General features: G+C 40.5%; 1 protein-coding gene across 3 annotated transcripts; it reads left to right on the top strand.

Annotated features, from left to right (window-relative positions):
* Window positions 1-492: 492 nt before the first annotated feature.
* On the top strand, window positions 493-20,986 carry SLC40A1 (solute carrier family 40 member 1). Of its 3 annotated transcripts, XM_073306138.1 has the most exons (9): window positions 493-809; window positions 2,519-2,586; window positions 8,361-8,520; window positions 9,514-9,629; window positions 10,058-10,184; window positions 10,947-10,979; window positions 13,420-13,665; window positions 15,535-16,191; window positions 18,516-20,986. In XM_073306138.1, the coding sequence occupies exons 1-9, from the start codon at window positions 767-769 to the stop codon at window positions 18,833-18,835; spliced, it is 1,770 nt and encodes a 589-aa protein (XP_073162239.1). In that variant the 5' UTR covers window positions 493-766; the 3' UTR covers window positions 18,836-20,986. The 3 variants fall into 3 exon arrangements, with proteins under 3 accessions (XP_073162239.1, XP_073162240.1, XP_073162241.1); XM_073306139.1 differs by lacking the exon at window positions 10,947-10,979; XM_073306140.1 differs by lacking the exons at window positions 493-809; window positions 2,519-2,586; window positions 9,514-9,629 and having other exon boundaries at window positions 8,362-8,520.
* The last annotated feature ends 1,554 nt before the right edge of the window (window positions 20,987-22,540 follow it).

The following is a 22,540-nucleotide window of genomic DNA, read 5'->3' as shown; positions in this document are numbered from 1 at the left end:
AGCAGGGTTACAACGTTTTAAGACGTGAAGGTTTGCCCCTCGGGCGGGGACACAGAGCCAGGCGCCTACGGGGCGCGCCGCCCGCTCTCTACGCCTCGCCTGGCCTGGCCTGGCCTGGCCTGGCCTGCCCCTCCTCTTCCATCCTGCGCGCGCCCCACCGCCGGCTCAACTGCCGTCCCTGCCGCGTCGCTCCTTTATCCCTCCGCGACCCCCACGCCATAGGCAGGGCGGGGCTGGGGGAGGCTTTCTTTCGCCCCTTGCTCAGACCCTGGCCTGCCCCCTCCGCCAATTTAACCCCTCTCAAAAAGGACCAGCAGAATCTTCCGCTCGTACGGGCAGGGTGAAGGGCAGTGGCTTCGGCAGCTGTTACTGAGCATGCTGAGTTCGTGGGCGTGTGCTAAATATAGCATATTCCCAGAGGGAATGCCTCCGGGAAATATGCAGATCAGCTGGACGCTGATAGGCCGCTCCTTCGGCCCAGCCAGGCTATAAAGGGCGGCGAGCCCCTTGGGCTGCCCGTAGGAGCGGCCGCGGGAGCTGGGCGCCTGGCTGGGACCCGCCGGCGGTGGAGCGCAGGCCCTCCAGCCGCTGCGCATAAGGCTATCGCTCCCCGACTTCAGCTACAGTGATAGCTAAGTTGGGGAAGACAAACATTCGGAGAAGCCGTGCCCCCTCCTCTCCCCGTGCGTCTCCCCCGCTGTGCCCGCGGCTGGGGTACGGGACTGGCAGCGCAGAAGAGCGAGCGGGAGTCGGGGCGCAAGCTGACATGGCTCGGGCAGCGGAGCAGACAGGCGGCGGAGGCTGCTGTGGTCAGTATCCTGCGGGGAGGACCAGGCTGCGCGGTGGGGCTGCTGGCCGAAGGCGGCTGCTAGAGAAGGGACGCAGCGCGTTTGTGGGGCGCGCTGCTTGGGCAGGAGTGCGAGTGGGTGCGGGGGTGGCACTTCACCCCATGCCGCTCACATGCGGGGGCTACAGGGGAAGGGGGCATGGCATTGTGCGGCTCAGCTGCAGTGGGTAATACAGAGATATTGAGGCCAGAAAGGTTCCTGTTGATCAGGTAGTGCAGCGGTTCTCAAGCTGTGGGTTGGGACCCCAAAGTGAGTTTGGACCCCATTTTAATGGGGTTGCCAGGGCTGGCTTAGACTTGTTGGCCCCTGTGACCAGAGCCCAGTGGCTTCAGACCTGGGCATCGGGACTCAGGTGACAGGCCCCCTGCCTGAGGCTGAAGCCCTTGGGCTTTGGCTTTGGCCCCCTACCCACTGGGGGCTTGGGCAGGCTCAGGTTTCAGTCCTTCCCCCTCCTCCCCCCTGGGGTTGCATAGTAATTTTTATTGCCCAAAGGGGGTTGCGGTGCAACGAAGTTTGAGAACCCCTGGTGTAGTGTGAGCTCCTGCCCTACTTTTCTGTGATTCTGTAACACAGGCCATAGAATTACATTCTGTAATTCTTACATCAAGTCTAGTGACTTGAGGTTGAACTACAGCCTAACATGTATGCGTGCTGTGTATAGAGTGCAGTGTGGAAAGGGTGCACACATAGGTGGTGTAGTGCAGTGTTTCTCAACCTTTTTGATACCAGGGACCAGCTTGCTGCCTTCCTAAACTCTGTGCCTTGCATAATGACGGGTTTCAGAGTAGCAACCGTGTTAGTCTGTATCCACAAAAAGAACAGGAGTACTTGTGGCACCTTAGAGACTAACAAATTTACTTGAGCATAAGCTTTTGTGGGCTACAGCTCACTTCATCGGATGCATGGAGTGGAAAATACAGTAGGACGATTTTATATACACGGGGAACATGAAACAATGGGTGTTACCATACGTTGCAAATAGTTCTTCCAGAATTAGTTCCATAGGTTACAGTCCAATATCAGAGTGATCCAGACTGGAGCTGAAGACCTCAGTCTTGAGATTCAAATTTCCCCTGATGAAACTTAAACTTGAACTATTTGCAACGTATGGTAATACCCATTGTTTCATGTTCTCTATGTATATAAAATCATCATACTGTATTTTCCACTCCATGCATCCAATGAAGTGGGCTGTAGCCCACAAAAGCTTATGCTCAAGTAAATTTGTTAGTCTCTAAGTTGCCACAAGTACTCCTGTTCTTTTTCCTAAACTCTGTCAGAGAGATCTCAGGGATTGGTGTTGGTCTGCAGACTGGTCATTGAGAAACACTGGTATTGCATGTTGGATGGGGTGCAATCGGGTGGCACAATGTAAATACGCTCCAAACTTTGTGTATATTTAGCTAGTAAGACCTGTTGAAATATTCAGTGTTTCTTCATTTAGTATAATGGCTTTTTCTCTTGCACAATTGCTATGCTGTAGCTATTCCAGTGTGTGGAATTAAAACATGTATAGCAAACATCTTAGCTTATTTTTGCAATAAAAGACTTTTGCAGTGTAGAGATTGCTGACTTTAAAATGAATAAAACTTAGTAGCAACCAAGGAAGATGCCAAATAGGCAAATGCATCTGAATCCTCTTTAGCATTTATCTCTCACTTTATTTTTAGGATCCTGTGTCAGTTATTTTACATCTGCAAAGTTTCTTCTTTATCTTGGACATTCACTGTCCACTTGGGTAAGTGGAAAAAAATATTTAGTTACATCGCGCAGTGGAACCGCCTTAATCTGCTTTTGACTGATCTGCACTGCATGCTATAATTCATGTAGCAAAGGTGGTCTTTGGCAAAGACTTAATTGCAAAAGTGCTGTGGTGAGCTCTCACTAAGTCTTCATAATCTTCACATGATATGGTACAGTGTATTTGCTAATATTCTAATAAATAAAAGTGCAGTGCTCACAATTGTGTAAGGGCCTGATTCACTACCCTTACGCACACGGAGTAATACCTTACTCCTTGAGGAACGTCATTGAAACCAGTAAGGCTTGTTAAACAGTAAATACTACTCAAAGTGAGTGGAGGATAACAAAATTGAGCCCTATCAAAGTATATTTTGTACTGCTTTGTCCTTGATTTTTATAATTTGAAGGGTTTGTATACCTGTCCAGCAATGTAAATTACTGAATGTTGTACAATGGATTTCCTTGTCTCTGTGCTTATTAACAAACTTCTGTTTTTCTGAAACAGTAACATCCTTACCGGTAGCAAAGTGCCTATTTACTGAAACACTTTCTCCTGTATCTAAACCAACCTTCATTAGCAATTTACAGTGCTTCAAAGTGAACGAAGTAGATCTAGAAACTGATTTGGATGAAATGATCTCCCAGTTCATTAAAATACTATGGAGTGGCAAAATCTAGCCTGAGAAATGCTACATTGTTTAATATCATCTTAATCCAGTATCTTGCAAGTGAATGACAAGTATTAATTACGATGAGTAAAAGCACTTTTTTTTTTTTAAAGTAACTCATTCTTGTCTTTCTATGTCTGTTCTAATTTGTAAAATCTGAGGCAGGGACTGGCTTGGTATGTACTTTGTACAGCACTGAACACTCTGTTCTAGGACTACAAGGTTGTATGCCTCACTTTCATTAATGTAAACAATCGCAGTTGTGTTCCCCCTAAGAAGGCCTGGAGAGAGAATAAACTTTAGGTTTAAACAGGTGCTATATAGCAATGAATTATTTTAGTCCAACGACTTCGTTGGTGCTGCTGCTATGAGAAGTAGTGTGCGTTTTGTTGACTGAACATATCTTAACTAGCAGCACATTGAGCCTGATTCTGCTATTGCTACTAACATTGAGTGGCACCTTATGTGAATGGTCCCACTGAAATCCATCAATGGGGATACTGCAGATTAAGGTAAGGCATCATTCAACATGAATAAGGGTGACTGAATCAGAATTTAGGATAATAATCTGGACTACTGCAAACAGCTGAGTGAAAAAGATGTTTGTTTAACAAAAATGTCAGTTTTTAGAAATATTAAACACTAATACACCTTTATTGATTTCAAAAACCCAATTGAGGGTCTGAATCCGCTGTCCCAAATCAGGAAAACTCCTATTTCAGCAACAGAAGTTTAGTCTAACTTTTAAGGCTCAGTCCTGCACTTGTCTAGAAAGTTCTTTAACCCACAATAATTCGTCTTTGGAGCCTAAAATAAGACCTTCAATAATAGAGAGAGGGGGGAGGAGGAAAGAAGGGGAAAGTTATTTTTGGTTTTCGTTTGGTTTTTCTCTGCCCCTCAAGATGGAAACACCTCAACCCAGACCTTTGAAATGGCTTTTGTATAGTTTTCATTCTGAAATATCAGTGATCTGTATTCAAAATACATAATTTTATATAGATAAACCTCTCTTACTCTAGTTGGGGAAAATCTAATCAACTTAAGCACCTGTTCTTAAATACAGGAAGAAACTGTAACTGATTAAACATACTTGCCTCTTATCTCTACGATCCATCGGTCAGAGACCTGAAGGAGGCCCTGAATAAGGCTATTAAGCCCCAGTTAAGCACGCATTTAGGTGCTTTGCTAAAGTATGGCAGAAGCCAAGGACAAGCTACATGCTTTACTGAGCTGGTGCCTTAGGCCCAGTTCCACAGATATCTTCAAATCAGTGGAAGTTAGGAGCCTAAATACCTCTGGGGATCTGGGCCTTAAACCTTATTCTATCAACTATATACAGTACTAGTATAATACAGTGCTAAAATCATCGAACTGCTGTTAAGAGGAATGGTTAGGATAATAGTTTTCATTCATACAGAAATGCGGTTTAATATCCATGTTATGAATGATAAGAAAGATCTCAAGAATAGCAGGATTAAGCATGTTATGTAGTTCTGCCTTTTCATTAAGGCATAAGTCCTGGAACTAGAGCTGTGGGGTGTGCTGCAGCACTCCCGGACGTGCAGTGGTTTCCATTATAAATGCATAACTGGGTAGTTACTTTCTGTTTGTGCTGCTTGCTTTTTAATTCACTGTTGTTCTGTGCCATTAATTGATGATCTCTGACTTCTTTTTTTTTAAAGACCAGTGTGCTTCCCCTGTTGAAAACAGCTAGCTTTGGAGAAGTTGAGGCGATGTGGAATAGTATGAAAGTACTGTGGGTGAACACAATGGATGAAATTGTTCAGTTAATGAACTCCTCAACTGATTCTGTAGCAGTAGCTTTGAGCACTATCACAGTCTAAATAAGACAAAACTGCTTTTTAAAATTTTTTGCATTAATAAAAGCTAGAGTACTGTCCATGTTCATACAATGTAGTACAGGCATAGGGAACCAAGAGAAGGCTACACTTAATATGTATTTGGGTTCTTAGTCTCCAGTAGCAAGATCTTGGCCTGCAGATACTGAGGGAGAAATCTTGAGTGCATTTAAATCAATTGGAGTTTGCCATTGACTTCAGTGAGACCAGGATTTTACCTTGAGAGTAACAGCTGTCACAGTGCATCATTTTCCAATATTTAAAAAGGTGTATGCGGGCAGGGGTTCCATAAAGCTCCTTTTTTATTTAATCAATTTCAACAACTAAAACTTTGATGCAGGAATAGAAGTATATCAGGCCTGCATCATTATGAAAGTAGTGCTTTCTCCTGACATTAACTTTCTACCTGAATGAACAATCAAATAGGTTAGGCAGAATTTAGGGTTCAGTGACCACCTACATATATTTGTAAGTGAAAGTTGAATAAGTAGCTTGAATCATACTGAATTCTCTTGATTCAGAAAGACACTTAAGTTCCATTTATGAAAATTAAATTATGCATACTTTTACACCCCTCTCACAAATAAGGAATGTAAGCATAGCATGTTAGAGGGAAATTTTTTTTGTCCTTACACATGGAGAAGTCAAGTCAATTGTTGGGGGTCTGCCTGTCTGCATGGTCCCAAGCCTGTGGAATTTGAGTGAACGGTGTTGTGACCTGGTGCACCAGCACTGCTTATGTTTGTCCCAGCTGCATCCCCATTACGGTGGGGGTGGCCAGACCAAATTTGAGTGGTGGTGTGATTCTGTGCAAAAGGTTGCAATGCCAGGAGTGAGTGGGCCCAGGTCCCCAGGACAACATCTACCGCTACAATGTGAATGTGGGGTAGACTTGCTCTCCAACCCTCCCTCCACAGGGGCCTCAGTTTCAGATTTTGTCTTGAGCCCCAGTAATTCATGTGGCCCTGCTTCTGACAGCTATCACAGGCACTTACATAAATGATAGCTTTTAAATTTGTGAGCGTTTGGAGCAACTCATCTCCAGAAGAGCCTCAGTGCGTGTATTCTAAAGAATCCCAAAAGCCAAATTCATCACTGGGGTATATCACTGCTACTCCCCTGGACTTTCAGCAACAATGAATTTGGTCCCAAATGAAGTGACACTTTGGAGGCCTTTTCCTTTATTGTCATCTTGTTCAACTTGTTACAGATTACTCAGTTTCTGGTCTTGCAACAAAAAAAAATTTTTTTAACAAACTTGGAACACTACATTTCAAAGTCCTTTGTACCACACGGAAAATGATTACTGAGCCTTTGAAGAGGCAGATATCTGAAGAATGTATATTCTATAATAGATTAACATTAGGGACTCTCCTTAACCAAACTGTCTGCCATAGTACACAACTTCTGCAATGCATTTGTTGCAATATATTTCTAAATTAAATTGGGCTAATGACCTAAATTATGTGGCCTAAATAAATAAAGTAAACATAAAATATTCAATGACCAGCTGTGGATATGTGTATTGCACAGCATTGTTAGTGAATCATAATAATGGAAACTTTTTTTAAAATTTAAGAATGGCTGCCTTTACATAGATCCTTGAATATCTTTAACACTTAGTTGTTTTTAAACTATTGCAATTGCTATCATAAGTTCTGCATCATCTTGTTGGTACTACAATACAGGAAGGATACATTATTTCTAAATACCACTCTTCTGTTGGAAACTTAAGGATGCTTAATTTGAAATCTAGTCAATTTCAAAAACTGAATTAAAATCTGGTTTCATATTCAACACCTGCCCCCTGTCTCCCTACTAATTTGTGGTTTTCCAGTCATGTTTTCCTAAGTAGAAGCTCTGTACAAATGCCAAAGGAATCTGACTCTTCACAGTGGAAACAATACCAAAAGAAATGGTAAAACTGACTACCTAGGAAATCAGCTTCTCTGCTCTCTTTCAGTTAGCAGTTACAACAGGGGCAGGCAAACTTTTCAGCCTGAGGGCCACATCAGGCTCCGGAAATTGTATGGAGGGCCGGTTAGGGGAGGCTGTGCCTCCCCAAACAGCCAGGCATGGTCCAGCTCCTGCACCAGATCTCTCTTCTCTTCTCCCCCCACCCCCTTGCTTCTTGCCTCCTGAGGCCATGCCCCTGGAACCCCGCCCCCTGACTGTCCCCCGTTCCCCCCACCACATCCAACCATCCCTTCTCCCTGTCCCCTGACTGCCTCCTGCCACCCCATCCAACCCCTCTTTTTTCCTTCCTGATTTCCCCCTTTGCCCCCTGACAGCCCCCGTGGGACCTGTTCCCCACCCTCTGACCACCCCGACCTCTGTCCATGCCTGCCCCCCCAAACTCCCCTGCCCTCTATCCAACTCCCTGCCCCCTTACTGCGCTGCCTGGAACACTGGTGGCTGGAGCCAGCTACGCACAGCGCAGCTCAGAGCACCTGGTCAGGCCAGGCTCTGCAACTGTGCTGCCCCAGGAGCTCGCCATCCTGAGCATTGTGCCAGCAGCGCAGCAAGGTGAGGCCGTGGGGGCGGGGGAACAGCAGGAGAGGGGCTGGGGGACAGCCTCCTGGGCTAGGAGCTCAGGGGCTGGGCAGGAGGGTCCTGTGGGCCAGGTGTAGCCCGCAGGCAGTAGTTTGCCCACCTCTGTCTTAGAAGGTATTTTGTAGGTGAAATGTATTCAGACAGAAGTGCTGATTAAAGTTGGCAGTGTCCTTTTAAACTTTTACAGCTAGAATAGATGACAGAGTTGCTTAGTTCCACCCTTTGAAACTTTAGTTTCACATGGACAAAGTTACATTTTCTAAAAGAGCACTGATGATGGTAAGCTTAAACAAATACGTTTGTAGCTGTTGGAGACATCTGAGATGAAGAATCTTCATAAAAATTAGTCTTTCTCTGGCTTCTTGGTTGTAACTAAGGACAGAATTTTGGCTCGTAATACTACCATAGAAAGCCTTTGGTACTATGATGTATTGGGGATAACCAACATTAATTGGGGCCAATAATAATATTGATTTGGACCTCGGCTCCTGCTGACGTTGAAGGGTACATCATGCACTGAATGGCAGATAGGGCTTATATTGGGAGCAGGAGGGATGGACAGGGAGGTAGTAACAAAGTTCTTAAATGCAATGTTCACATAGGTATTCTTTGTGGAGCTATTAAAACATGGAAATCAGCTACCATCTAGCAAAATGCAAATACTGATACAAATTTTTTTCTTATTTAAGGGAGATCGGATGTGGCACTTTGCAGTATCTGTCTTTCTGGTTGAACTTTATGGAAACAGCCTACTCTTGACTGCTGTCTATGGACTGGTTGTGGCAGGATCAGTTCTCCTTTTGGGAGCCATTATCGGAGATTGGGTGGACAAGAACCCAAGGCTTAAAGGTTAGCAACCTTAGTGGAAGCTATTACTTTATTATGGGGTGACTCAAGCTATTATGGGGTGACTCAAGCTATTATGGGGTGACTCAAGCTATTATGGGGTGACTCAAGCTATTATGGGGTGACTCAAGCTATTATGGGGTGACTCAAATTAGAGTTGGAAGAGGAAGCCATCTAAAGCAGCTATCTACATAATGGCATGCTAAAAAGATCCGCTGGTTAAATATGAAAACCAGGCTTAATTTACTAACCATCTAGAAATATGAAACTATTCAGAATAATAATGGACTAAACAATTCTGTATGGATAACATCAAAGATAAGAGAACACCAATTTTAGGCTCTGATCTATTCCTTATTCATGCAAAACTCTTAATTGTAGCTAGAGAGAGAGGGTGAAATCCATGTGAATTTTGCCTAAATAAGGATTGCAGAATCGGTTTCCTGGACTCCAGTAATCTGACAACATAATTTAACACTTCCTTGCTGACTTCCTTCTGTCTGGAAATATTCCACACTGTATATTAGAACTGCCTTTGTAATCTGTTGCTCTTGTATGTTCTCTTCAGTCACCTCTTATGTAGTTACATTAATTGAAAACCCTGTTCTGTAAAATGAAAATTAATTTTAAAGCATTTACACAATAGCACTCACTTTTTTTAAAAACAGTGTTTGGAAGTCTTGCTGAATGGAGGAAAATGCCTATTTTTCTCATTGTATTATACTACTAGGTCAGTGGAACTACACTAAGAATGAATTTGATTCTGTGTATAGACTGTAAAACGGTGGTTGATTCAAAGTTAAAATGAGATCCCTTCACACTATAAAAACAGCTTACCTTTATAAATAAACTTTAATTTTTAAAAGAGAAAATGGGGCGGGGGGAGGACTTGAAGAATATAGCTTGTATAGAAAAAAAATTATTAAATAATTCCAAACATGAAGATGGGGGAATATCCACAGATTCTATGTATATATTTTTTTTAACCTGAAACAGTGGCTCAGACTTCCTTGGTTGTACAGAATGCATCTGTCATCCTGTGTGGTATCATCCTGATGATTGTCTTCTTGTTTAAGACCCAACTTTTGACCTTATACTCTGGATGGCTTCTTGTAAGTACTCAAATTTAAGACTTCTTATGTGTCACTAGTAAAGGAAAGTAACTTGTTAGTTTGACACCAATTGAGCTCTTACAACTGAGGATCTGCCCCACTGAGTCTCTTCCTGTACTCATGGACATCAATGGAGGCTTTGTCATTGGCTTCAATGATGCAGGATCAGGCCATTAAATCCTACTTACTGTTTTTGGCTTTGTTGCAAAAAGGCACAGGGGAACATACCTCTTTGTTAATAAATAAAATAATTGTTTTTAAATCTTCATATTATCATTGTACTGTCTGAAAAGTAACATTTATATGAAATGGTTTAAAATACAGAACTATAATTTTCATTGTCCAAGAAAGTCTGTGTATTTTTAGTCATTAACTTTGTCCATCATTTTACTCATGTTTAACACTTCTTTCCTTTCCTTTTCCTCCAGACCATGTGCTATATCCTGGTTATCACAATAGCAAATATTGCAAATTTGGCCAGCACTGCCACAGCAATCACAATTCAGAGAGACTGGATTGTTGTGGTTGCAGGTGAAGACAGAAGCAAATTGGCAGGTGAAATACATTATTTCCACTATCTAAAAGTGTCTTAACATGTGGGCTTGATTTTTAACAGACTGCAGTTTTACCCTGAAGTCAGCACATTCTTCTCTCACAGCTCCCGGAACATAGAACAACAGTTTAAAAGGGCAGCTTTCCCCCTACCATATTCCTCACTATATCTACAAAGATTAGTAATGACTGTTGTAAAACTCTGATCACAGCATAGTTACCTAGCCATAAAACTATCTACTACTTGTTTTAATCCAACTCTAACACTATCAAGGGAGATCAGTTTTATTTCTGCAAACCAAATATAGAATTTCATCAAATCACCTGTTTAATTCTCAATAGTAAATACATTGACTAACAGGATTTGATTAAGATTTATCAACATCTATTACCATCAAGGGAATCCCATATTCTGAACATTAGAGAGATTAACCCTCTTATTAGGTAAAGTGCACAACTTGTAACCTTTTCTGATTTTTTAAAAATTTTTATTTATCACATTACAAACTCCCTCTTTGTCCCCTATTTTGACCTTGCAGTAGTTTCTTAGCAATTACCTTCTGTAGACCAGTAGTGTCTTAATTTTCTTCAAACACACACCAGTTGTTGATGGAAGTTCCCTTGCAGAGCCTTAATGTTAATGAAGTGAGCTGTAGCTCACGAAAGCTCATGCTCAAATAAATTGGTTAGTCTCTAAGGTGCCACAAGTACTCCTTTTCTTTTTAATGTTAATGGTTCTCATTAATCTTTCTTGTTTGTATTTAGCAAATCACATCCCATCTCTGCCTCAAACAAGAGGTGCAAACAAGAGGTGCACCTGACTTGGGAGAGCTATCATGACGGGGGGAGCTATCATGACGGGGGAGAGCTATCATGTAATAGGTCTAATGTAATAGACAGTATTGCCTTTTTTTGTCCTTCCTCAATTCTGACAGATTAATGCAGCATCATATGGCCATTTCTGTTCTGTATGATTGAGGTATCTATTTCCCAGGCACACAGAAAACCTGTTCCATTTCATAGACTTCTCCCAAGGAGGTTTTTGTGTCTGGTGTGGGTTTTTTATTAGTTATAACAGTATCTAAAACAAAATGAGGATTATATTGTGAGGAATATCTGTAAAATATTTACCTTGATTGTGAAATATGCAGAATGACTAAAGGCCAAAAGAACCTATTTCTCTTCATACTCTTTTCACAAAGAAGGCACACTGCTATGTAATTTAGCAGAACAGGCAGATAAAAGCTACTGTGTTCTCTCCTCACTTATCCCAGATGGTTCTCTCCATCTACCTTGATTCCCATATGGCTTCCCTTCTAACTCATGGTGGGGGAGTAATGCTATTCTCCCAATCTCCTAGAATCATAGAATATCAGGGTTGGAAGGGACCTCAAGAGGTCATCTAGTCCAACCCCCTGCTCAAAGCAGGACCAATCCCCCACTAAATCATCCCCGCGAGGGCTTTGTCAAGCCTGACCTTAAAAACCTCAAAGGTTCTCTCTCAGTAGATCATGCAGGTCTTCATAACTCTGTCTTGTGTGCTTTGATCAGTAGTGAATTGGCTATTAATACTGACACTTAATTTATCTTTAGATTTCAGAGTTAATTCCTTGAAAGGAATTAGCAATTTCAGGCTCTCTGCAGACTCCGGGAAAATACCAGTATATTGGTTTACCCTTGGTTCATCTTTTTACAGAAAGCTTAGCCCAAGATTTTTCCAAAATAGGACTCATAAAATTAGACTCCTATATCTATATTTAAGCACCTACATGTGTGGCCTGTTGTGGGGGGGAGCTGAGCATACAGTGGCTTCTGTCGGCCACAACAGTCAGAAATGTAGGGCCGAAAGGGACCTCGAGAGGTCAAGTCTAGCCCCCTTCACTGAGGCAGGACCAAGTTCAATCTAGACCATCCCTGACAAGTTTGTCCAACCTGTTCTTAAAAGCCTCCAGTTATGGGGATTCCACTACCTCCCTTTTTAGTTAAAGATGGAAGCCTCTTCCAGAGCTTTTAGTTATAAAGTTATTCCTAATGGCACCAGTTCATTGCAAATAAAGGTTAGTCACTGCTATATGCACAGCAACTTGCTGGGAAAAGTAAGGCAAAAGTTTATAGGGTCGGGGGAAGGAAAAGGGAGGACTCTTTCCATTATTGGAATGGAACTATGAGCTATATATTAATGTCAAAACCCAAGGGGACCGCACCTAACTGTGCGTGACTGGAACAGAAGGGGGAGAGAGAACTTTGCTCTCTGAAACTGCAGAATGATTGATGACCACTGTGTGCCCCAGTAAGGCAATTTAGTTATATCAAAGGTCTGCTCTCCTAGATATTGAGGTCAAAAGGGACAATTATGATCTAGTTTGACCTGCATAATGCAGGCCACAATCTCACCTACCCACTCCTGCAATAAACCTCTCACCTATGTCTGAGCTATTGAAGTCCTCAAATCATGGTTTAAAGACTTCAAGGTGCAGAGAATCCTCCAGCAAGTGACCCATGCCCTACGCCGCAGACGAAGGTGAAAACCCCCAAGGGCCTCTTCCAATCTGCCTTGGAGGAAAATTCCTTCCCGACTCCAAATATGGCAATCAGCTGAACCCTGAGCATGTGGGCAAGAGTCACCAGCCAGATACCCAGGAAAGAATTCTCTGTAGTAACTCAGATCCTACCCCATCTAACATCCCATCATATGGTCATTTGTAATTAGAGGTGAACTGAGGAAGCCAATAAATAAATGTTTCAGTATTGTACAGATAGTTTAAGAAATGTCTGTCATCCATTACAGAAATATTTTTTTCATAGGTCATGATCCATTCTGTATTTGGCATTCCCACTAACTTCAAGAGAGTTGCTTCAGAATCAGGCCAGGAATGCATAGTGATCTTTGATGAAAGGGGAATCATTTGAGTATTATTCTGAAGACATTTGATAATTTGTTATCCCTCTTACTTTAATCCAAGTATGCTCAATCATGAACATCTCACTCAGACAAAACTCTGTGACCACAATGGGAGCTGAGTTTGATTAGCTCAATACAATTAAACAAATTTTCATCAGACACAGAAGTATTATACATAAGGGCTAAATCCTGGTCCCAGTGAAGTCAAGAGAAGGTTTGCTATTGGTTTTTGTAGGGACTGGGATTTGGCTCATGTATATGTAATATAACAGAAGATGTATTCATTTTAATCTTCTATAAGTTTTCATTAGTATTTTCCTTATCAAATTATAATAGATATGAATGCTACAGTACGAAGAATTGATCAGCTGACCAATATCTTGGCCCCAATGGCAGTTGGCCAAATAATGACCTTTGGCTCACCAGTGATTGGCTGTGGCTTCATTTCTGGCTGGAACCTGTTGTCTATGTGTCTGGAATATCTGCTGCTCTGGAAAGTCTACCAGAAAACCCCTGCTCTGGCTCTCAAAGCTACTTCAAAAATTGAGGAGTCAGAGCTGAAACAACTGAATGTACAGAAAGGTATCAATGATATCTTAAATATTTTATTATATACACTACATCAATCATACCAAAACTGGAAACCATTCATTTTTCCACTTTATTCTCCTATAGACCATTTTGGTTCTTTTGCTTAACAGTACTTTTCAGGATTTTACTCTTTACTGTTAGAGCAACTTGTTTTAGTGTTGGGTGGTGTTACCAATGAACTTAGTTTTGAGTAACAATATTTGAGGTTGCAGATGGCTGGAATACCCCATAAACAGCAGCCAAAGAATGGACATTTTTGGTACACACTCTCTCCTTGAATTGGTCTCTTAACCTCACAAGTTAGAATCCTTCCAGAAACTAGCCAGTTTCACTTATAGAATGTATCCAAAATGTGGCACATGTTGGAATATGAAGTCTAAAGAATATTTTTCCCTTTGAAAAAGGGAGATGTCTAGCAGGGAAATACCACTCAACACACCTAGGAAACAGAGCTTCCAAACATCCTTACCAACGATATTGAATTTGTTGCGGTTGCTGGAAAAAGATACTCTAAACATGAGGTACCACTAAATGAGGACTGCCCTTTCGAATACTTAGGGTTTGATTAGGGCTCTTCAGGAGGGACCAGAGTAGTTCCTGGGGGATGTATGGGGGGGGCCATTGTAAGACTAAATACATTCTTTGTAAATTCTAGGATGACTTATAATAGCCTCTTAGAGTAAAAAGATGTGAAGGATGAGGCCATCTTAGCAGTCTACTGCTAGTACTATTCATTACAGTTTAGGAGGTCCTAGTTAGTAACATTCACTGAGTGCTTTTCTTCCTGAGAACACATTTAGCCTCTATAGGGGAGAGTGCCCTGCAGTTAACCCTAGGGTTAATGCTGGAGCAGTGGTGATGTGCTCCAGAAAGAGCCATTGTCACCAATCTCTCGGCATAGGAGAGGTGATGGGGTGAAGTGAAGAGGCTAAAAGGTGAGTACAGCTCCTTGGAGGTCTGAATGGGGCTTCTTCAAGCTCCTTAAGACTAAAGACAAGTAGCAACTGGCAATGTTTAGAAAACCTGTCTCATTACCACTATTAATTTGACTTTGGTTTAAAACTAGACTTGTTAGGGCTGTAAATATGCCTCACACAGGCCTTCCAGTTTGCAGGGATTTGTGCAAAGCTTCATGTTCAAATAAACTCCAGAACACACACTGAATTTCAGTGATGGCTTCCACTCTAGCTGACAGGCCTTTTCAGTCTTTGCCAACTCTCTCCTGACTCTAGGTTTGCAAAAAAATGAGAACCTGGCATGGTGTGTGTGGTGGGGTGGGGGGGGGGATGTCTAGGATTGGAAATCAAGAATGACTGTATTAGAATCCCAGCTCTCACACAGACTCCCTAAGTGGCCTTCAGCAAGTCACTTTATTTCTCTATGTTGATTTACCCACCAATAAGATGGGGAATATTTGCTTACTACCCCTTGGGGTGTTGAGAATGTTTTTAATGTTTGTACAGTGCTTTGAACACTAAAAGCTCTATATAAGTGCCTAGTGGTGTCATTAAGCAAATTATTTTGCACAAGCCATTGCTTAGTGTTCACATCTCACAAGAAACCTAGTGTGAGAAGAACTGTCTCTTCACCAATGTAACACAACAAGCTGCTTTTTAAATCAATGAAAATTAATTTTATTTTTGGTTCCCCTATTCCTTTCTGGATTTAAGGGCATGGGTAGAATGTGAAATATAATAATTTTAACAAAGCTGTTTTTGTAACCTAATTAACCAGAATATAGTTAAAATGACAAACCTCCCTAAAAAGGAAGCACCTTTATTAAATACATACAGCATAATGAGTTATACTCCATAGTTCTTTTGCAGGAAAGCACTTAATAGTTATGTTTCTGTTTTACAGATAGCGAATTGAAGCCCACTGAAGGAGTCCAGTTAATTGAGAAAGATGTAACAGTGTCTGAGCCCCAGCAGGAGAAGGAAATCCGCTGTAGTGCCTGGATTGCTGAACCTTTCATCACATTTCGTGATGGATGGGTTGCATACTACAAGCAACCTGTGTTTCTTGCAGGTCTGGGTCTTGCGTTCCTCTATATGACTGTTCTGGGCTTTGATTGCATTACTACAGGTTATGCATACACTCAGGGTTTGAGTGGTTCTGTGCTAAGCCTTCTGATGGGGGCCTCGGCCATAACTGGAATCATGGGAACAGTAGCCTTTACCTGGCTCCGTCGCAAATATGGCCTAGTTCGCACAGGCTTCATCTCTGGAATAGCCCAGTTTGCCTGCTTGGTCTCATGTGTGATTTCTGTGTTCATGCCTGGAAGTCCTTTGGATTTGACTGTTTCCCCATTTGCTGACATCCGTACCAGGTTATTGGAAGAACAACCATTGCCTACTGCACGTCCAACTGATATGTCTGAAATATCCTTTACAACTGGAATGCACAACTGGTTAAACAGATCTAGCTCTGTTAACAGTGACCTAGAGATGAGTTCTGACTCTGTGCCTTTAATCTCTGTTAGTCTTCTGTTTGCAGGAGTTATTACTGCTAGAGTTGGTAAGTAATGCCTGTCTATTAAAATCTCTAATATGTGCTTATTTTTAATTCTGTTAGTTGTAGATCCTTTTTGTTAAACTCAGATTTTAATAAAGAACCCACAATTGACTGCATTACTCTTACTCATTACTCTTACGGGTAGTGATCAATGGCTCCATGTCTAGTTGGCAGCTGGTGTCAAGTGAACTGGCCCCAGGACCGACCCCTGGGGCAATCATGTTCAGTATCTTCATAAATGATCTGGAGGGTGGTGTGGATTGCACTCTCAGCAAATTTGCGGATGATGATACTAAACTGGGAGGAGTGGTAGATATGCTGGAGGGCAGGGATAGGATACAGAGGGACCTAGACAAATTGGAGGATTGGGCCAAAAGAAATCTGATGAGGTTCAATAAGGATAAGTGCAGGGTCCTGCACTTAAGACGGAAGAACCCAATGCACAGCTACAGACTAGGGACCGAATGGCTAGGCAGCAATTCTGCGGAAAAGGACCTAGGGGTGACAGTGGATGAGAAGCTGGATATGAGTCAGCAGTGTGCCCTTGTTGCCAAGAAGGCCAGTGGCATTTTGGGATGTATAAGTAGGGGCATAGCGAGCAGATCGAAGGACGTGATCATCCCCTTCTATTCGACATTGGTGAGGCCTCATCTGGAGTACTGTGTCCAGTTTTGGGCCCCACACTACAAGAAGAATGTGGATAAATTGGAAAGAGTCCAGCGAAGGGCAACAAAAATGATTAGGGGTCTGGAACACATTACTTATGAGGAGAGGCTGAGGGAACTGGGATTGTTTAGTCTGCAGAAGAGAAGAATGAGGGGGGATTTGATAGCTGCTTTCAACTACCTGAGAGGTGGTTCCAGAGAGGAAGGTTCTAGACTATTCTCAGTGGTAGAAGAGGACAGGACAAGGAGTAATGGTCTCAAGTTGCAGTGGGGGAGGTTTAGGTTGGATATTAGGAAAAACTTTTTCACTAGGAGGGTGGTGAAACACTGGAATGCGTTGCCTAGGGAGGTGGTAGAATCTCCTTCCTTAGAGGTTTTTAAGGTCAGGCTTGACAAAGCCCTGGCTGGGATGATTTAATTGGGGATTGGTCCTGCTTTTGAGCAGCGGGTTGGACTAGATGACCTCCTGAGGTCCCTTCCAACCCTGATATTCTATGATTCATAACAAGCCTAAAACTTGTGGTATTTGATCTTGCAGTAGTCTGGTCTATGTAGTTACTGTAGCCCTAGTTTCTTGTGTATAATATTGCACAATGCCTTCTTTAATTCATAATTTTCTTTACTCAGTACCATGTGTAAAAATATGTAGTATATTCTCTCATGAGAAGGAATTAAGTATTTGCAGATGTTTAATTAAAATTGCTATATATTTGACAATATTTAATTAAAGCTTTGAGGATTTGCTAGATAGCCTAGTATTAACATCTCAACAGAATCAAAGAGCATAACAATTTAATTGCATGAATGAAACAATGTATAACTATCATTTTGTAGTTCTGCTCTTACTCTTATGGCTTCTCTATCATTTTGTTTTGGGAGGAGGAAGTACTTGGCTTGCATGCATTTAGGGTTACTTGCAAAGAAAATTTTAAATCCTAACTAAACAGATTAATCGGGCACAGGAGCTACTACAATGAGTTTCTTCTTGAAATCAAACTTTCCTGCAGTGTTTACAGTTGAAAACATGCACTCCCCCACCCCCCCCAACACAGTAATCTCTCCACAGGACAGAACTATTATTTATTAGTCACAAACCTTAAATGGAGATGACAACTGGAATGAAATTCTTTAAACAATAAGTAGACTTTAGTTATAGTCTACATGATGTGCTCTAAATTTCTTTAATTTTACATTGGAAAAAAATTAATTTTACTGTATCTGTACATTTTCTCTTTTGCACATGGAGAATTTAAACTAGTTAAAGAAATTTAATGTTTATTACAATATTTACCTTACTTAGTTTTAGTATGAGTGTCAGATAATCCAGATTTTTTCACAATCCTAGAGTATTTCCATTCTCTCATCAATAAGGATTGTTGTATAAAGCATTGTTTGACAGGCATACTTGGTTCAGTGTTGCACCAGTTCTCTCTTCATAAGAAATAGCAGCAAAGGGCCAAATTCTGCCCTTAGTTACACTGGTGGGAAATCTGCTCAAGTCAGATGAGAGCACAGCTTGACCCAGATGTTTGACTTCAAATCAATGCTCCTCATAATGAAGATTGGGTTGGTAAAGAAATAACTGTAGAATGAGATTCCTTTGGAAATCTAACCTTTCCATATAGATAATTAAGATTTTTCCTCTTTGGTTTTTCCCAATAGGCCTCTGGTCCTTTGATTTGACTGTCACACAGTTGCTCCAAGAAAATGTGATGGAGTCTGAAAGAGGCATTATAAATGGTGTCCAGAACTCCATGAATTACCTTCTTGATCTGCTGCATTTCATCATGGTCATCCTGGCCCCCAACCCTGAAGCTTTCGGCTTACTGGTGCTTATTTCTGTGTCCTTTGTTGCAATGGGCCACATAATGTACTTCCGATTTGCTCAAAAAACCTTGGGGAATCAGCTCTTTGCTTGCTGTGGTCTTAAATCCAAAGCAGTCTCTAATGATTCGCCACCTTGTAATTCATCCACTGTTTAGGGGGTCTCAAACTATTGCCACCTCCTCTTTAATTATAAGACAAGTATGCAGTTAGAGGCTTCAAAGTAGCCATAAAGGGCAAAGTAAGGTGTTTCTCTACAGTTTAACACAGTCACTTCATACTCACTTCAGTAACACACTCATTTCAAGGGAGCCCTCCAAACCAGCTAAGAAACTTGGCCAAATTATCCATATGTTTCAAGTTTGGGTTAAAAGGAAATTACTCAGATGCTAAATTTAGGGTTTAAACTGAATCACCAAAATATGTATTATAGGAATGCAACAATATTTTATCATTCTAATTTTGAATATCTTCCCTTTTAACCATGATGAAGACTATGGCCTCACTGGCATAAATACATGCTCTTTAGCTGATATACATGTGTAGTCTTCACCTGAACTCAGAGCAGTTATTTGCCCATTGAGTAATATAGTTCATGTTTATTAGCTTGAGTAAAACTTGTCTTATGTTTATATTTTATTGGGTTTTTCCCCTTTACATAAATGTTGTGGTTTCTGCCTGTATGCTGCTCCAGTTAAGAGAACTGGATTCTTTTTCTAAACTGTCTGAAATGTTATGCTGTTAACATGTGAAATGTTAAACAAGTTGTATGTACTGTGTATTTTTTAAGTTCTGATGTTTGTCTAAAATCTGACGTTTGTCCAAAATATATCTGTGCCTTTGTCTGTGTTTTTGATGAACTTTAGAGAAACACCTTTACAGTTTTATCTTATACTATTCTAGTTCATGAATAAATAAGTACAAAATATTGTATTACATGTATGTAGCACTTCATAAAATTAAGTACAGTATAACCAAGTAAGCCGAAGCTATAAATGTAATGTAGCATTGTAAAGCAAAGCTTTTCTATTAAAGCCCACCAAATGTGCTAAAGAAGGTTTGACAGAGCAGATCGTGTAAAGGATAATGAGTTTGGATATACAGAGATAGGCTAAGGGCTAAATCTACTGGTCACCTTTCTGAAAATTATCAGAATATGAGCAGCTTCAGTTTCATTTTAATCTAATGCCATTGCTTTAAGAAACCCCAACATCAGCCTGGTGTATTAGAAAATTATTACTAATCCAGGCTAAACTAAATGTAAAGGAAAACTTAAAATATTTTATAAACATTGATGCATCTTTTTTAATTCTCTTGTAAAACATTGTACACTTTTTAAATTACTAGAAACATGTATTTTTAAACATCTGTAAAACAAGCCTGTGACCGTTTGACCCTTTTTAAAGCAATTTTGGGAAGAACAGTGGACAGTGACCTTTTTTTTTTTTTTTAAAGGAGAAGGTCATTTTTCAATGTGCAGGTATGGGCAGAGCTCTTTACATTAACCATTTATGCACTTTTGTGGAAACTGCAGTAATGTTGCTTTAGTATTCTGAGTTTCCTATGGTAGGACTTTTAAACAATGTTAGGAAGTCTTTGTAAAATGTTGCAAAAAATATTTTTTTCACTTTGACTTTTTTGTACTATCTTTCAAACAGCCTTGTGTTAGCCAACTTCAACCTTGGTGCAAGCAGGCACAGCTCCATTGAAACTATTGGTGTTTACACCATGGCTGAATCTGGGTCACTTTCCTCAACTGTGATAACTTCTATTTCTATTTAAAATAGAATGTAAAAAAATTTAGTATTTGTTTGACCAAGATTTTTTGAAAAAATCTGAAGTGAATGCATGAGGATCCCATATCAAATCTAAACTTTAAATGAAGTAGTAGCCCTCAAAATTCAGTAAGTGCTTGTAACAGTCCCTTTTTTCCTCTAAAGGATCAACGTTAATCATTGATTCTTTACCAAATGGCACTCAGGAACTTTCCTTAGATTTATAATTGTTTCTACTTTCCAACGAAGAATCTGGTTTTGCACTGTAATAATGTCACATGTATAAACACATTTTTTTAAACAAAATTAGTGGTTCAATCCTGGGGCATAACTCCTGAAGGAAATTTGAGTTTTGCCATCAACAGAACTTTAAGTCAGGAAAGACATTAAATCAGGTTTTGTTTGTGTGGACTGTCTAATCATGTTTTATAGAATGGTTACCTATAATGTTAGACATTGAAGACTATGGAGTTATACTAAAGACTAATGTCCACTTGGGGCAGTGGACTAAACAATAAAATCTAGATCTCTGAATTGCTAAATGTGTTACTTTATTTCTGATTATCTGTAATCTCAGTTGAGACCACATTCTAATATTGAATGTGAATAAAGATTACTCACTCTACTAGTGGGCTCATTAAAGTCAATGGGACTATTTGTGGCATAAAATGCTACTCCTACATAAGAACTTAACTTTACTTTGTATCATTAGGGAGCCTGATATTTCATATTTTGCACACACCAAATGCCCACTGATTTGAATGAGAGTTTAGGGTATACAAGCAATGGGTGCAACTGGGTGCCAAGAGATAATCCTAAAGAATAACCCTTCTTACTCCCATTTATTTCATAAGACTAGAATGCTTTGGACCTAGCCTAAACATATCAGGAAACACACGTACTGTTTAAGTACATGTGTATGTGTGCCATTTGTGCTTTGAAGCACTGTGGGCCCTGAAGTAGGCTGTCTTTATGGGAGTTTTGCTGAGTAAGCACTTTAGGAAGAAGCCTGTTATCTTTTCTTTTAATTAAACATGCCCAAATTAGATGGGAGAGGGGAACCTCTTAATGTGCATAGTAAAACAAATATTACTATTCCTATGTTACACTTTTATGTAGGTTATAGTAGTTTCTCATAAATAAAACTTGTGAATAAATCTGGATGAGCAGCTTTAGTTCTATTTGGTTTTATTCTGTGTATATAGGTGGGTATATTTGATGGATCAGAATCTGCCACATTTTAGACTGTTTTATAATCGGAATACTTTGGCCTGTTCCTCAATTTAAAGCTTGATAGATACTATCGGGAAGTGCAAACAAATGGGGTAAAACAGGTAACAAAAGGTACCAAGGTCTGTCTGGTGGAGTAACATCATGGTCCCATTGAAGTCATTGGCAAAACTCTCTACCTCAATGGGGCCAAAAATTCATCCCTGCATGGAGACCAAAAACATTTCCAGACTTCAGATATTTTTGTTTAGTGTGTGGTATTGCTTTGGAGCACTTATTCTTAAAACTACACAAATTTAATACAGAGCATGAATGTTTTATGCAAGGCCTCTTCTCTTTTATTAAATGTTCTATTCATTTTAAAAAAATAGAAGGCCAGAAAGGACTACTGTGCTCAAGTCTGACTGCTGATATAACACAGGTTATAGGGCTTTTCTGAATTAATTCTTATTTGAGCTAGAGCATATATTTTAGAAAAATAGCCAATGGCTGGTCTTCCTAAGTTATGTCATGCTATGGTCTATAAGTCAATTATGCCACATGAGAATTGGAATACTATAAATTTAAAGTAGAGTTGTTGCACAATTAAAATATGAATAGAAGAAATCAACATCTATACCATAAAGAACAATCTAACAGACTCTTATTTAGGAATTAAATTTATATTACAAAGTCAAATTACATTTAGTTACTTCAATTCTTAGGTGGTGGTGGTGGTGAAGATAATCTCACCTCTTAGAAAATACTGGAATACTAAATATGCTGTGCTTCACCTGTGCAGAGTACACATAATGTATACAATGTAAAATTATATGTGGATTTTTTTCTTCACCTAAGTGATGATCATGAGGCCTAAGC

The sequence above is a fragment of the Lepidochelys kempii genome, chromosome 11 (genome assembly GCF_965140265.1).
Source record: "Lepidochelys kempii isolate rLepKem1 chromosome 11, rLepKem1.hap2, whole genome shotgun sequence".
NCBI lineage: Eukaryota > Metazoa > Chordata > Testudines > Cheloniidae > Lepidochelys > Lepidochelys kempii.
This window is presented reverse-complemented; position numbering and strand designations above follow the sequence as displayed.

Bases quoted from the DNA above. Each gene is read 5' to 3' on its own strand.
- SLC40A1 (XM_073306138.1), top strand. From the start codon at position 767: ATGGCTCGGGCAGCGGAGCAGACAGGCGGCGGAGGCTGCTGTG. The intron at 10,185-10,946 runs GTGAAATACATT...GTTTGTATTTAG, and splicing joins AGACAGAAGCAAATTGGCAG to CAAATCACATCCCATCTCTG. The intron at 16,192-18,515 runs GTAAGTAATGCC...TTTTCCCAATAG, and splicing joins AGTTATTACTGCTAGAGTTG to GCCTCTGGTCCTTTGATTTG.